The sequence below is a fragment of the Oncorhynchus mykiss genome, chromosome 10 (genome assembly GCF_057628025.1).
Source record: "Oncorhynchus mykiss isolate SJ-2025 chromosome 10, ASM5762802v1, whole genome shotgun sequence".
In the NCBI taxonomy this organism is placed as follows: Eukaryota; Metazoa; Chordata; class Actinopteri; order Salmoniformes; family Salmonidae; genus Oncorhynchus; species Oncorhynchus mykiss.
In genome coordinates, this window is record NC_143031.1 from 5725001 (window position 1) to 5740549 (window position 15549).

The 15549-nt window shown below is 48.4% G+C and overlaps 1 protein-coding gene across 1 annotated transcript in view; it reads left to right on the forward strand.

Annotated features, from left to right (window-relative positions):
* Positions 1–15131, forward strand: part of smg6 (telomerase-binding protein EST1A) — a 44461-nt gene extending 29330 nt beyond the window's left edge. Inside the window, exons 18-20 of the mRNA XM_036989494.2 lie at positions 6314–6576; positions 6774–6855; positions 9960–15131. Coding sequence (XP_036845389.2) covers positions 6314–6576; positions 6774–6855; positions 9960–10090 — 476 coding nt within the window. The 3' untranslated portion in view covers positions 10091–15131. The remainder of the gene's footprint in view (positions 1–6313; positions 6577–6773; positions 6856–9959) is intronic.
* Positions 15132–15549: the final 418 nt, after the last annotated feature.

A 15549-nucleotide genomic window follows, 5' to 3' on the forward strand; every position in this document is an offset into this window, starting at 1 on the left:
CAAACAGAAGGCCAAATATACACTGGGCGGCAGGTAGCCTAGTGGTTAGAGTGTAGGGACGGCAGGTAGCCTAGTGGTTAGAGAGTGTAGGGGCGGCAGGTATAGCCTAGTGGTTAGAGTGTAGGGGGGGCAGGTAGCCTAGTGGTTAGAGTGTAGGGGCGGCAGGTAGCCTAGTGGTTAGAGTGTAGGGGCGGCAGGTAGCCTAGTGGTTAGAGTGTAGGGACGGCAGGTAGCCTAGTGGTTAGAGTGTAGGGACGGCAGGTAGCCTAGTGGTTAGAGTGTAGGGACGGCAGGTAGCCTAGTGGTTAGAGTGTAGGGACGGCAGGTAGCCTAGTGGTTAGAGTGTAGGGACGGCAGGTAGCCTAGTGGTTAGAGTGTAGGGGCGGCAGGTAGCCTAGTGGTTAGAGTGTAGGGACGGCAGGTAGCCTAGTGGTTAGAGTGTAGGGACGGCAGGTAGCCTAGTGGTTAGAGTGTAGGGACGGCAGGTAGCCTAGTGGTTAGAGTGTAGGGACGGCAGGTAGTCTAGTGGTTAGAGTGTAGGGACGGCAGGTAGCCTAGTGGTTAGAGTGTAGGGACGGCAGGTAGCCTAGTGGTTAGAGTGTAGGGACGGCAGGTAGTCTAGTGGTTAGAGTGTAGGGACGGCAGGTAGTCTAGTGGTTAGAGTGTAGGGACGGCAGGTAGCCTAGTGGTTAGAGTGTAGGGACGGCAGGTAGTCTAGTGGTTAGAGTGTAGGGACGGCAGGTAGCCTAGTGGTTAGAGTGTAGGGACGGCAGGTAGCCTAGTGGTTAGAGTGAAGGGACGGCAGGTAGTCTAGTGGTTAGAGTGTAGGGACGGCAGGTAGCCTAGTGGTTAGAGTGTAGGGACGGCAGGAAGCCTAGTGGTTAGAGTGTAGGGACGGCAGGTAGCCTAGTGGTTAGAGTGTAGGGACGGCAGGTAGCCTAGTGGTTAGAGTGTAGGGACGGCAGGAAGCCTAGTGGTTAGAGTGTAGGGACGGCAGGTAGCCTAGTGGTTAGAGTGTAGGGACGGCAGGTAGCCTAGTGGTTAGAGAGTGTAGGGGCGGCAGGTATAGCCTAGTGGTTAGAGTGTAGGGGCGGCAGGTAGCCTAGTGGTTAGAGTGTAAGGGCGGTAGGTAGCCTAGTGGTTAGAGTGTAGGGGGGGCAGGTAGCCTAGTGGTTAGAGTGTAGGGGGGGCAGGTAGCCTAGTGGTTAGAGTGTAGGGGGGGCAGGTAGCCTAGTGGTTAGAGTGTAGGGGGGGCAGGTAGCCTAGTGGTTAGAGTGTAGGGGGGGTAGGTAGCCTAGTGGTTAGAGTGTAGGGATGGCAGGTAGCCTAGTGGTTAGAGTGTAGGGGGGGCAGGTAGCCTAGTGGTTAGAGTGTAGGGGCGGCAGGTAGCCTAGTGGTTAGAGTGTAGGGGGGGCAGGTAGCCTAGTGGTTAGAGTGTAGGGGCGGCAGGTAGCCTAGTGGTTAGAGTGTAGGGGGGGCAGGTAGCCTAGTGGTTAGAGTGTAGGGGCGGCAGGTAGTCTAGTGGTTAGAGTGTAGGGGCGGCAGGTAGCCTAGTGGTTAGAGTGTAGGGGAGGCAGGTAGCCTAGTGGTTAGTGTTGGGGCCAGTAACCGAAAGGTTGCTAGATCGAATCCCCGAACTGACAATGTAAAAATCTGCCCCTGAACAAGACAGTTAACCCACATTTCCCGGTAGGCCATCAATCGAATGTTTCTAGTTACAGTTTTGACTTAAATCGGCTTAAAAATCTATGACAGAACTTGAAAATGGCTGTGTAGCAATGATCAACAACCAACTTGACAGAGCTTGAATAATTTTTAAACAAATAAGTGCAAATATTGTACATTCCAGGTGTGCAAAGCTCTTAGAGACTTACCCAGAAAGACTCACAGCTGTAATCGCTGCCAAAGGTGATTCTAGCATGTGTTGAATATTTACAGGACCAGTCAAACGTTTGGACAAACCTACTCATTCCAGGGTTCTAGAACACCTACTCATTCCAGGGTTCTAGAACACCTACTCATTCCAGGGTTCTAGAACACCTACTCATTCAAGGGTTCTAGAACACCTACTCATTCCAGGGTTCTAGAACACCTACTCATTCCAGGGTTCTAGAACACCTACTCATTCCAGGGTTCTAGAACACCTACTCATTCAAGGGTTTTTCTTTATTTTTTTACTATTTTCTACATTGTAGGATAATAGTTTAGACATCAAATGCATTCCAGGTGACTACCTCGTGAAGCTGGTTGAGAGAATGCCAAGTGTGTGCAAAGCTGTCATCAAGGCAAAGGGTGGCTACTTTGAAGAATCTCAAATATAAAATGTTTTAATTTGTTTAACACTTTTTTTTTGGTTACTACATGATTCCATATGTGTTTTTCATAGTTTGTCTTCAGTATTATTTTACAATGTAGAAAGAGAAGAAAAAACACTTTAATGAGTATGTGTGTCAACTTTTGTCCGTATTGATTTCGTCAAAACATTTGCTAACATTTCTAAAAACATGTTTTCACTTTGTCATGGTGGGATATTGTGTGTAGATGGGTGAGATAATTATAATTTTTTAATAAATGTTTAATTCAGGCTGTAACTCAACATATAATGTGGAATAAGTCAACTGATATGAATGCTGTCTGAAGGCACGGTCCATACTGGTGGTGCCCCTCTATTGTGAGACTAAGAGGGAAGGAGTAGAGCATTGCACGGGCATGACATTTAAGCCTGAGCCCTACCCTATCCTACTCTACCCTACTCTACCCTATCCTACTCTACCCTACCCTATCCTACTCTACCCTATTCTACCCTAGCCTATCCTACCCTATCCTACTCTACCCTATTCTACCCTAGCCTATCCTACTCTACCCTACTCTACCCTACCCTACTCTACGCTAGCCTGGCTGACTCTACCATATCTTACCCTAGCCTGGCCGAGTCTACCCTAGCCTATCCTACCCTACCCTAGCCCTAGCCTATCCTACCCTACCCTATCCGACTCTACCCTGGCCTATCCTACTCTACCCTGGCCTATCCGACTCTACCCTAGCCTAGCCGACCCGAGCCTAGACGACCCTAGCCGACCCGAGCCTAGACGACCCTAGCCTGGCCTACTCAACCCTACTCTACTCTAGCCTATCCTACTCTACCCTATCTTACTCTACCCTAGCCTATCCTACCCTAGCCTATCCTACTCCACCCTACTCTACCCTAGCCTACACTACTCTACCCTAGCCTATCTTACTCTACCCTACCCGACTCTACCCTACCCTGGCCTATCCTACCCTGGCCTATCCTACTCTACCCTGGCCTAGCCGACCCTAGCCTAGCCGACCCTACCCAAGCCTGGCCGACTCGACCCTACTCTTTTCCTGGTCCCCGACACCAACGGTTTCATCGACCACCTCACCGGCCTCAAGACGCTGCTTCAGTCTGGAACGTACATTGTGGTGGTGCCCCTCATCGGTAACTACCACACACTAACAAACATACAGTGAATTCATTCGACCGCCTCACCAAAACACTTCAGTCTGGGACGTACATCGACCGCCTCACCAAAACACTTCAGAAATTATTCACACCCCTTGACTTTTATCACACATTTAGTTGTGTTTACATACAGGGAGGACCAGGGAGGTTTTTCAATGCCTCGCAAAGAAGGGCACCTATTGGTAGATGGGTAAAAAAAGCAGACATTGAATATCCCTTTGAACATGGTGAAGTTATTAATTTCACTTTGGATGGTGTATCAATACACCCAGTCACTACAAAGATACAGGCGTCCTTCCTAACTCAGTTGCTGGAGAGGAAAGAAACCGCTCAGGAATTTCACCATGAGGCCAATGGTGATTTTAAAATGGTTAGAGTTTAATGGCTGTGACGTGTGACCTGAGGATGGATCAAGAACAGTGTAGTTACTCCACAATAGTAACATATTTGACAGAGTAAGAAGAAAGCCTGTACTGAATAAAAAAAATATTCCAAAACATCCTGTTTGCAACAAGGCACTAAGGTAATACTGCAAAAAAAAATCTGGCAAAGAAATTAACTTTATGTCCCGAATACAAAGTGTTGTGTTTGGGGCAAACACAACACATCACTGAGTACCACTCTTCATATTTTCAAGCATGGTGGTGGCTGCATCATGTTATGGGTATGCTTGTCATTGGCAAGGACTAGGGAGTTTGTTTTTTTAGGATAACAAAAAAAAAAACGTAATAGAGCTAAGCACAGGCAAAATCCTAGAGGAAACCCTGGTTCAGTCTGCTTTCCAACAGACACTGAGAGACATTCACCTTACATCAGGACAATAACCTCAAACAGAAGGCCAAATATACACTGGGCGGCAGGTAGCCTAGTGGTTAGAGTGTAGGGACGGCAGGTAGCCTAGTGGTTAGAGAGTGTAGGGGCGGCAGGTATAGCCTAGTGGTTAGAGTGTAGGGGGGGCAGGTAGCCTAGTGGTTAGAGTGTAGGGGCGGCAGGTAGCCTAGTGGTTAGAGTGTAGGGGCGGCAGGTAGCCTAGTGGTTAGAGTGTAGGGGAGGCAGGTAGCCTAGTGGTTAGTGTTGGGGCCAGTAACCGAAAGGTTGCTAGATCGAATCCCCGAACTGACAATGTAAAAATCTGCCCCTGAACAAGACAGTTAACCCACATTTCCCGGTAGGCCATCAATCGAATGTTTCTAGTTACAGTTTTGACTTAAATCGGCTTAAAAATCTATGACAGAACTTGAAAATGGCTGTGTAGCAATGATCAACAACCAACTTGACAGAGCTTGAATAATTTTTAAACAAATAAGTGCAAATATTGTACATTCCAGGTGTGCAAAGCTCTTAGAGACTTACCCAGAAAGACTCACAGCTGTAATCGCTGCCAAAGGTGATTCTAGCATGTGTTGAATATTTACAGGACCAGTCAAACGTTTGGACAAACCTACTCATTCCAGGGTTCTAGAACACCTACTCATTCCAGGGTTCTAGAACACCTACTCATTCCAGGGTTCTAGAACACCTACTCATTCAAGGGTTTTTCTTTATGTTTTTACTATTTTCTACATTGTAGGATAATAGTTTAGACATCAAATGCATTCCAGGTGACTACCTCGTGAAGCTGGTTGAGAGAATGCCAAGTGTGTGCAAAGCTGTCATCAAGGCAAAGGGTGGCTACTTTGAAGAATCTCAAATATAAAATGTTTTGATTTGTTTAACACTTTTTTTTTGGTTACTACCTGATTCCATAGGTGTTTTTCATAGTTTGTCTTCAGTATTATTTTACAATGTAGAAAGAGAAGAAAAAACACTTTAATGAGTATGTGTGTCAACTTTTGTCCGTATTGATTTCGTCAAAACATTTGCTAACATTTCTAAAAACATGTTTTCACTTTGTCATGGTGGGATATTGTGTGTAGATGGGTGAGATAATTATAATTTTTTAATAAATGTTTAATTCAGGCTGTAACTCAACATATAATGTGGAATAAGTCAACTGGCATGAATACTGTCTGAAGGCACGGTGGTGGTGCCCCTCTATTGTGAGACTAAGAGGGAAGGAGTAGAGCACTGCACGGGCATGACATTTAAGCCTGAGCCTTACCCTGTCCTACTCTACCCTACCCTATCCTACCCTACTCTACCCTACCCTACTCTATCCTACTCTACCCTATCCTACTCTACCCTACTCTATCCTACTCTACCCTACCCTATCCTATCCTACCCTACCCTATCCTACCCTACCCTATCCTACTCTACCCTACCCTATCCTACCCTACCCTATCCTACCCTACTCTACCCTACCCTACTCTATCCTACTCTACCCTACCCTATCCTATCCTACCCTATCCTACCCTACCCTACCCTATCCTACTCTACCCTACCCTATCCTACCCTACCCTACCCTATCCTACTCTACCCTATCCTACTCTACCCTACCCTATACTACTCGGGTAGAGTGGCCTACCAACTTTTAGGAGTTGTAGATGTCTTTGCCCTCTTCTCTCTCCTTCCTCATTTCTCTCTTCTCTCCCCCTCCTCTTCTCTCCCTCCCCCTCCTCTTCTCTCCCTCCCCCTCCTCTTCTCTCCCTCCCCCTCCTCTTCTCTCTCCTTCCTCTTCTCTCTCTCTCTCCTTCCTCATTTCTCTCTTCTCTCCCCCTCCTCTCCTCTCTCGCTCTCTCCCTTCCTCATTTCTCTCCCCCTCCTCTTCTCTCCCCCTCCTCTCTCGCTCTCTCCCTTCCTCATTTCTCTCCCCCTCCTCTTCTCTCCCCCTCCTCTTCTCTCTCTCTCGCCTTCCTCATTTCTCCCTCTTCTCTCCCTCCCCTCCTCCAGTGATAACAGAGTTGGATGGTCTAGCAAAGGGGCAGGAGAGCTGCGATGGCTCTGGCAGTGGGCGTGGTGGCAGTGGTTGTCGTGGAAACACCGGTGGTGGTGGACCGACCCACGCCCGGTCGGTCCAGGAGAAGGCTAAGGTTGCCGTGGCGTTTCTGGAGCGAGGGTTCGAGGCCAGGGAGCCCTGTCTCAGAGCGCTGACCAGCAGAGGAAGTCAACTGGAGTCTATCGCCTTCCGCAGCGAAGACACCTCCGGACAACAGGTGTGTGTGTGACGTGTATATTACGCGTGTGTCCAAATGCCCCAGATCCTCTGTCACGTATTTGACCATCTCTTGTGTGTGAATTAGAGTTTGGAGCGGTCTTCCACTGCAAGTCAATGCTATTTCATCCAATTTCGGACTGTCGTTGAAATTCAGCTTTAGATTTACCGGTCTCTTCCCCCCCCCCCCTCCTCCAGGGAAACAATGATGATGTCATCTTGTCCTGCTGTCTCCACTACTGCAAAGATGAGGCTAAAAGCTTGATGCCTGCACAGACAAGTAAGCTGTCTCCTTCCACCAACACACTCATGCATGTGTTGCACAATCAGTCTATACTATATTTATTCTACCTTTACTCCTCCCTCCCTCCGTCTCTCATACCTCCCCCCGTCTCTCATACCTCCCCTCCTCCCTCCGTCTCTCATACCTCCCCTCCTCCCTCCGTCTCTCATACTTCCCCTCCTCCCTCCGTCTCTCATACCTCCCCTCCCACCGTCTCTCATACCTCCCCTCCTCCCTCCGTCTCTCATACCTCCCCTCCTCCCTCCGTCTCTCATACCTCCCCTCCTCCCCCCGTCTCTCATACCTCCCCTCCTCCCTCCGTCTCTCATACCTCCCCTCCTCCCTCCGTCTCTCATACCTCCCCTCCTCCCTCCGTCTCTCATACCTCCCCTCCTCCCTCCGTCTCTCATACTTCCTCCTCCCTCCGTCTCTCATACCTCCCCTCCGTATCTCATACCTCCCCTCCTCCCTCCGTCTCTCATACCTCATATCTCCCCTCCGTCTCTCATACCTCCCCTCCTCCCTCCGTATCTCCCCTCCTCCCTCCGTCTCTCATACCTCCCTCCGTCCTCCCTCCGTGTCTCATATCTCCCCTCCTCCCTCCGTCTCTCATACTTCCCCTCCTCCCTCCGTCTCTCATACTTCCCCTCCTCCCTCCGTCTCTCATACTTCCCCTCCTCCCTCCGTCTCTCATACCTCCCCTCCTCCCTCCGTCTCTCATACCTCCCCTCCTCCCTCCGTCTCTCATACCTCCCCTCCTCCCTCCGTCTCTCATACCTCCCCTCCTCCCTCCGTCTCTCATACCTCCCCTCCTCCCTCCGTCTCTCATACTTCCCCTCCTCCCTCCGTCTCTCATACCTCCCCTCCTCCCTCCGTATCTCCCCTCCTCCCTCCGTCTCTCATACCTCATATCTCCCCTCCGTCTCTCATACCTCCCCTCCTCCCTCCGTCTCTCATACCTCCCTCCGTCTTCCCTCCTCCCTCCGTGTCTCATACCTCCCCTCCTCCCTCCGTCTCTCATATCTCCCCAACTCCCTCCGTCTCTCATACCTCCCCTAATCCCCCCCGTCTCTCATACCTCCCCTCCTCCCTCCGTATCTCCCCTCCTCCCTCCGTCTCTCATACCTCCCTCCGTCCTCCCTCCGTGTCTCATATCTCCCCTCCTCCCTCCGTCTCTCATATCTCCCCTCCTCCCTCCGTCTCTCATACTTCCCCTCCTCCCTCCGTCTCTCATACTTCCCCTCCTCCCTCCGTCTCTCATACCTCCCCTCCTCCCTCCGTCTCTCATACCTCCCCTCCTCCCTCCGTCTCTCATACCTCCCCTCCTCCCTCCGTCTCTCATACTTCCCCTCCTCCCTCCGTCTCTCATACCTCCCCTCCTCCCTCCGTATCTCCCCTCCTCCCTCCGTCTCTCATACCTCCCTCCGTCCTCCCTCCGTGTCTCATATCTCCCCTCCTCCCTCCGTCTCTCATACTTCCCCTCCTCCCTCCGTCTCTCATACTTCCCCTCCTCCCTCCGTCTCTCATACTTCCCCTCCTCCCTCCGTCTCTCATACCTCCCCTCCTCCCTCCGTCTCTCATACCTCCCCTCCTCCCTCCGTCTCTCATACCTCCCCTCCTCCCTCCGTCTCTCATACCTCCCCTCCTCCCTCCGTCTCTCATACCTCCCCTCCTCCCTCCGTCTCTCATACTTCCCCTCCTCCCTCCGTCTCTCATACCTCCCCTCCTCCCTCCGTATCTCCCCTCCTCCCTCCGTCTCTCATACCTCATATCTCCCCTCCGTCTCTCATACCTCCCCTCCTCCCTCCGTCTCTCATACCTCCCTCCGTCTTCCCTCCTCCCTCCGTGTCTCATACCTCCCCTCCTCCGTCCGTCTCTCATATCTCCCCTCCTCCCTCCGTCTCTCATACCTCCCCTAATCCCCCCCGTCTCTCATACCTCCCCCCGTCTCTCATATCTCCCCCCGTCTCTCATATCTCCCCTCCTCCCTCCGTCTTTCATACCTCCCTCCGTCTCCCCTCCTCCCTCCGTCTCTCATACCTCCCTCCGTCTCCCCTCCTCCCTCCGTCTCTCATACCTCCCTCCGTCTCCCCTCCGTCTCTCATACCTCCCTCCGTCTCCCCTCCTCCCTCCGTCTCTCATACCTCCCTCCGTCTCCCCTCCTCCCTCCGTGTCTCATACCTCCCCTCCTCCCTCCGTGTCTCATACCTCCCCTCGTCCCTCGGTCTCTCATATCCCCCCTCGTCCCTCGGTCTCTCATATCCACCCTCCTCCCTCCGTCTCTCATACCTCCCCTCCTCCCTCCGTGTCTCATACCTCCCCTCCTCCCTCCGTGTCTCATACCTCCCCTCGTCCCTCGGTCTCTCATATCCCCCCTCGTCCCTCGGTCTCTCATACCTCCCCTCCTCCCTCCGTCTCTCATACCTCCCTCCGTCTTCCCTCCTCCCTCCGTGTCTCATACCTCCCCTCCTCCCTCCGTCTCTCATATCTCCCCTCCTCCCTCCGTCTCTCATACCTCCCCTAATCCCCCCCGTCTCTCATACCTCCCCCCGTCTCTCATATCTCCCCCCGTCTCTCATATCTCCCCTCCTCCCTCCGTCTTTCATACCTCCCTCCGTCTCCCCTCCTCCCTCCGTCTCTCATACCTCCCTCCGTCTCCCCTCCTCCCTCCGTCTCTCATACCTCCCTCCGTCTCCCCTCCGTCTCTCATACCTCCCTCCGTCTCCCCTCCTCCCTCCGTCTCTCATACCTCCCTCCGTCTCCCCTCCTCCCTCCGTGTCTCATACCTCCCCTCCTCCCTCCGTGTCTCATACCTCCCCTCGTCCCTCGGTCTCTCATATCCCCCCTCGTCCCTCGGTCTCTCATATCCACCCTCCTCCCTCCGTCTCTCATACCTCCCCTCCTCCCTCCGTCTCTCATACCTCCCCTCCTCCCTCCGTCTCTCATACCTCCCCCCGTCTCTCATATCTCCCCTCCTCCCTCCGTCTCTCATACCTCCCCTCCGTCTCTCATATCTCCCCTCCTCCCTCCGTCTCTCATACCTCCCCTTCTCCCTCCGTCTCTCATACCTTCCCTTCTCTCTCTTCTTTCCTCTCTCCCAGACGGTCCAGTGCGTTTGCGTCGGGAGGTGGTTCTCCTGACAGATGACCGTAACCTGCGGGTCAAAGCCCTGACCAGGAATGTGCCGGTCAGGGACATTCCTGCCTTCCTCACCTGGGCCAAAGTGGGCTGAACCGGGTCACACACAGACCACGCCCAGAGCACCCAGACAACCAATCAACTGCTGATAACCGCTGGCCACCTCCCACACCACCTTGGAGTGGCGAAGGAGAAGAATATACGCTAATGCAGAAGAGAAGACTGTTGGAGGGAGAGAGACGAAGGAGAAACTCATTGTTTTTTTTTGGTGGAAAAGCTCAAATGAAAACTTTAAAAAAAGCATTTTTTTTTTTGGAGGAGTGGAATGAGTTGAATTGTCTGAGAGCTTTTTTCTCCTCTTGTTGTGGTGAGGTGTGTGTGTGTTAATAACTGCTTCTCTCAGAGGGAAGGAGGAGGGAGGACAGGAGCAGAGATAGATGCAGGAAAGAACTGTAGAAGAGAGAGAGAGAGAGAGAGGTGTGTGAGTGTGTATTATTATCTGGCTTCTCCATTCCAGCCGTGCGCCCTTCATAACTTCTGCAGTGTGTTCACAAGGCCAGCAGCAGTATTTACCTCTGTGGAAACGACAGAGCAGAGAAGGAATAGAGAGAGAGAGAGGTCTGAGGGCTGAGGAGGAAGGCCGTAGCCTGACTGAAGACATATCTCTGGCTGTGTGATTTGTCTGTTTAACTGACATCTTGTCTGTAACCCCAGAGCAGCACAGAGAGAGGCCCTGTAGTGGCAAGGAGGGAGGCTGTGGTGATGGGTTACCAGGTTCTGGTGTATTAGATTAGGGGATTGGTACCCCCCACCTTAATCTCCTTGACGCGGAGCCACACGCTCAGCCTCGGATGGCCAGGATGTGGTTTGCATCCCAGTTGCCCAGCAACAGTGTTGGTGATGTTGGTACCCCCAGCAGCTTGATGGTAACGGAGTCATTTCCAAGATGGGGTTTCTATAAAGGAGCAGCTTTAAAAAAAAAAAAAAATCAAAAGACAAAGAAAATATACTTTTTCTGATTTAGCATTGTGGATGTGGCGGCGTGTTTTAGTTGGTGTCCATTGTGTGTGTGTGTGTGTGTGTGTGTGTGATGTTTATGCTCTACAGAAGAGCTCGTCTTTCTGCTTACATTTTTTTCCACCCACAAACCGTTTTGGTTTGTTTACGTTTTTTTTAACAAGTCAAATAAGATTTGAATGTTTTATTTCATCGTACATTTAGTTTGTTTCTCTTGGGGTTTTTACCACCGCCTGTGGGGTAACGCAACAGCTTGTTCAGCTTCTATTCATTATCTATCTATTGTTCTTCACGTCGAGTATAGAACTCTGCTGATCTGAGTGAACATATCTAGACTGGCTAGATATGTTCAGTAACGTGTTTGTGTGTGTGTGCGCGGATTTCTCGGAACTGGTAATTGGCGGATTTTTCCCCACTCACTAAATAAAAAAAGGTAAACCGATTTAAATGTAATTTGCCTCAGCCAAATTGTCCGGAAGAATCCCATTTGCTTTTTTGTTGTTGATGGAAATACATTTATTCGGCCCTGCTTATCGGCCCGTAGGTAAATGTGCACAATTAAGTGGAATTAAATTGTCGCGTTCCTTCTTCCCAGTCGTCCTATCTTTCCCACGGCATACAGAGACCTGAACATCACCCGTCAGACAGAGCTGCTGCTGCTGAGAGACTGATTCAGCTCGTTGCTGGACTGAAAAGCACTTTTATAAGCCCAGTTATTATTACGCAACAATTCTTCATGCAATCGCGTGTTAACAGTTTTGACTACCACGATTTTTTTTTAAATGACCTATTTTTATTTCTTAACTGGTATGCCTTATTGAAGTGCGCCTCCAATTTGAGTGCATATGCAACGGTATGCAGTCTATCAGCGCCTCACCCACCACCTGGCAATGTGAGCTGGAGGCATTTTGAAAACAGTGCTTTCAGAAAGTATTCACACCACTTGACTTTTTCCACATTTTGTTCTTAAAAGCCTGAATATAAAATGGATTTGATTTTGTGTCACTGATCTACACACAATACCCCATAATGACATCACAATACCCCATAATGACATCACAATACCCCATAATGACATCACAATATTATGTTTTTAGAAATTAACTAAAAATGAAAGGCTGAAATGTCTTGAGTCAATAAGTATTCAAACCCCTTTTGTTATGGCAAGCCTAAATAAGTGCTTAACAAGTCACATGATAAGTTGCATGGACTGACTGTGCAATAATGTTCAACATGATTTTTAAATTACTAAATGACTCATTTCAAGCAGGGAGATTTTCCAACGGTTCTCAAAGAAGGGCTATTGGTAGATGGGTAAAAACCAAAAAAAGCAGACATTGAATATCCCTTTGAACATGGTGAAGTTATTAATTACACTTTGGATGGTGTATCAATAAACCCAGTCACTACAAAGATACAGGCGTCCTTCCTAACTCAGTTGCTGGAGAGGAAAGAAACCACTCAGGAATTTCACCATGAGGCCAATGGTGATTTTTAAAATGGTTACAAGGTTTAATGGCTGTGATAGTAGATAACTAAGGATGGGTCAACAACATTGTAGTTACTCCACAATACTAACCTAATTGACAGAGTGAAAACTATTCCAAAACATCCCATCCTGTTTGCAATAAAGTAATACTGCAAAACAAATTGGTGAAGAATTTAACTTTTTGTCCTTAATATAAAGTGTTATATTTAGGTCAAATACAACTTATTACTGAGTACCACACTTCATATTTTCAAGCGTAGTGGTGGCAGACACTGGGAGATGAATTCCCCTTTCAGCAGGACAATAACCTAAAACACACACACTGGAATTGCTTACCTAGACAACATTAGATGTTCCTGACTGGCCGAGTTACAGTTTTGACTTAAATTGGAAATAAATCTATGGCAAGACTTGAAAATGGCTGTCTAGCAATGATCAACAAACAACTTGACAGAGCTTGAAGAATTTTTGTAATAATAATGTGCAAATATTGTACAATCCAGGTGTGTAAAGCTCTTAGAGACTTACCCAGAAAGACTCACAGCTGATAAAGGTGATTCTAACATGTATTGACTCAGGGGGTTGAATACTTATCTAATCAATATATATATTTGTGTTTTTTGAATTTTTCTTTGACAGAGTATTTTGTGTAGATCGTTGACCGAAAAATCCATTTTAATCCCAGTTTGTAACGTAAGAAAATGTGGAAATAGTTAAGGGGTGTGAATACTTTCTCTGAAGGCACCCGAAAGGTTTTATTTCATATTATGAGGCATGTCTTCGACCATAAACCTGGAGGCAATTATTTTATAAAGACTGCCTCATTAAGCCATTTCTCTCCTATTCTATTGGTTTTTCATATCAACAATAGTCATATTAGCAAACTGTATTTTACATCGTTAGATCCTCTTTCTAACAGAGATGATCTGAGATGCACTGTGTTTACAAAAGTATGTGGACACCACTTCAAAATAGTGGATTTCGGCTATTTCAGACACCTGTTGCTGATAGGTGTATCAAAATTGAGTACACAACCATGCAATCTCCATAGACAAACATTTGCAGTAGAATGGCCTTATTGAAGAGCTCAGTGACTTTCAACGTGACCACCTTTCCAACAAGTCAGTTTGTCAAATTTCTGCCCTGCTAGAGCTACCCCGGTCAACTGTAGGTGTTGTTATTGTGAAGTGGAAACGTCTAGGAGCAACAACGGCTCAGCTGCGAACTGGTAGGCCACACAAGCTCACAGAACGGAACCGCCGAGTGCTGTCGCATGTAAAAAAAATTAAAAAAAATGTCTGTCCTCGGTTGCAACAGTCCGATGGATTACTCTAGATTTGGTGGATGCTAGGAGGACGCTACCTGCCCCAATGCATAGTGCCAACTGTAAAGTTTGGTGGAGGGATAATGCTCTTGGGCTGTTTTTCATGGTTCAGGCCCCTTAGTTCCAGTGAAGGGAAATAATTACGTTCCAGCACACAATGGCATTCTAGACGATTCTGTGCTTCCAACTTTATGGCAACAGTTTGGGGAAGGCCCTTTCCTGTTTCAGCATGACAATACCCCTGTGCACAAAGCGAGGTCCACACAGAAATGGTTTGTCGAGATCGGTGTGGAAGAACTTGACTGGCCTGCACATTGCCCTGACCTAAACCCCATCGGGATGAATTGGAACGCCAACTGCGAGCCAGGCCTAATCGCCCAACATCAGTGCCTAACCTCACTAATGCTCTTGTGACTGAATGGAAGCAAGTCCACGCAGCAATGTTCAAACATCTAGTGGAAAGCCTTCCCAAAAAAGTGGAGGCTGTTATAGCAGCAAAGGGGGGGAACCAGCTCCATATTAAATGACCATGATTTTTGGAAGGAGATTTTCGATGAGCAGGTGTCCACATATTTTGGACATGTAGTGTGTATATATCAAACGGTGTTTTCTCACGAAAATGCCTTTTTTTATTTGGCAGCTTCATTACAGGAGTTGCATGTTTGGTTAAGATGAATAAACATAATCTAAATGTGATTTCTGTCATTCTGAACACCGTGGGTGAATGCACTAAATGGGTTGATGCAGCCGATGCATAATGGTCCGCTAAAATTTTCAGATGTCTTCTGACGTCATCAATTAAAACGTGTCCGGTCACTTTGCCCGGCCCCTACATTTTGCGGTTGCGCAAACAACTCTTCATGCATTTGAACCCGCGTCACAGTACTTTCGCAACCATACAACGTCCCACACGCTGTAAACAAATATAACATCTGTGAATGACATTTACCTGACGTAAATGTTTACGTCATGTCGGCATGCTGTGATCGTTTTATTATGCGTGCTCACGTTGTGTTACCAGTTCTACAGACCGTCCAGAGTTAGTTAGCCCTCTGTTTATTACCATTTCCTGTCTATATGACAGGAACACACACGTCTGTAACAGTCTGTTAGCCAAGTCTATGAACAACTACAGATAACATTAGTTGATACTCTCGATCATTTGGTCTTTACCTTTGTGTGTACACTTTTAATTTATTCATGAATATTTGGGTGAAACTAGCTAGCTAACTGAAATCACAGGCCTGCATGTCCTAGCCTCTCAATGCTTTTCCATTTTCTGTTTGAATAAAGTATTTGTTTGGATTAAAATCAGTTGTCTGTTTTATTTATGTGTTTTACGTGTGGTTGTGGTGCGCAATGATGTGTTTACATATATACTGATGTGGCAAAGCCTTTAGATGCAAACACTCCTTCAAACAAACGTGAGGACTACTTACCCGCTGCAGCGACATACAGCGACCCTGTGTGAAGAAACCAAAGCCTTTAAAAAAAAAACAAGATAACGAACATCAAGAAGAACATCAAGAGTGCAAAGAATGTGACAAATGCTTCTACTGCAAGGGGCATCTGGTGACTCACACAGGGGAGAAACTTTAGGTGCTCTGCATGTGGAAAAGGCTTCACATCAGCCTCTTCTCTAAAAAAAAATCCAGCCATTGACTTCACACTGGAGAGAAATCGTATCAGTGCCAAGAATGTGGCAAATTCTTCAGAGTCAAGC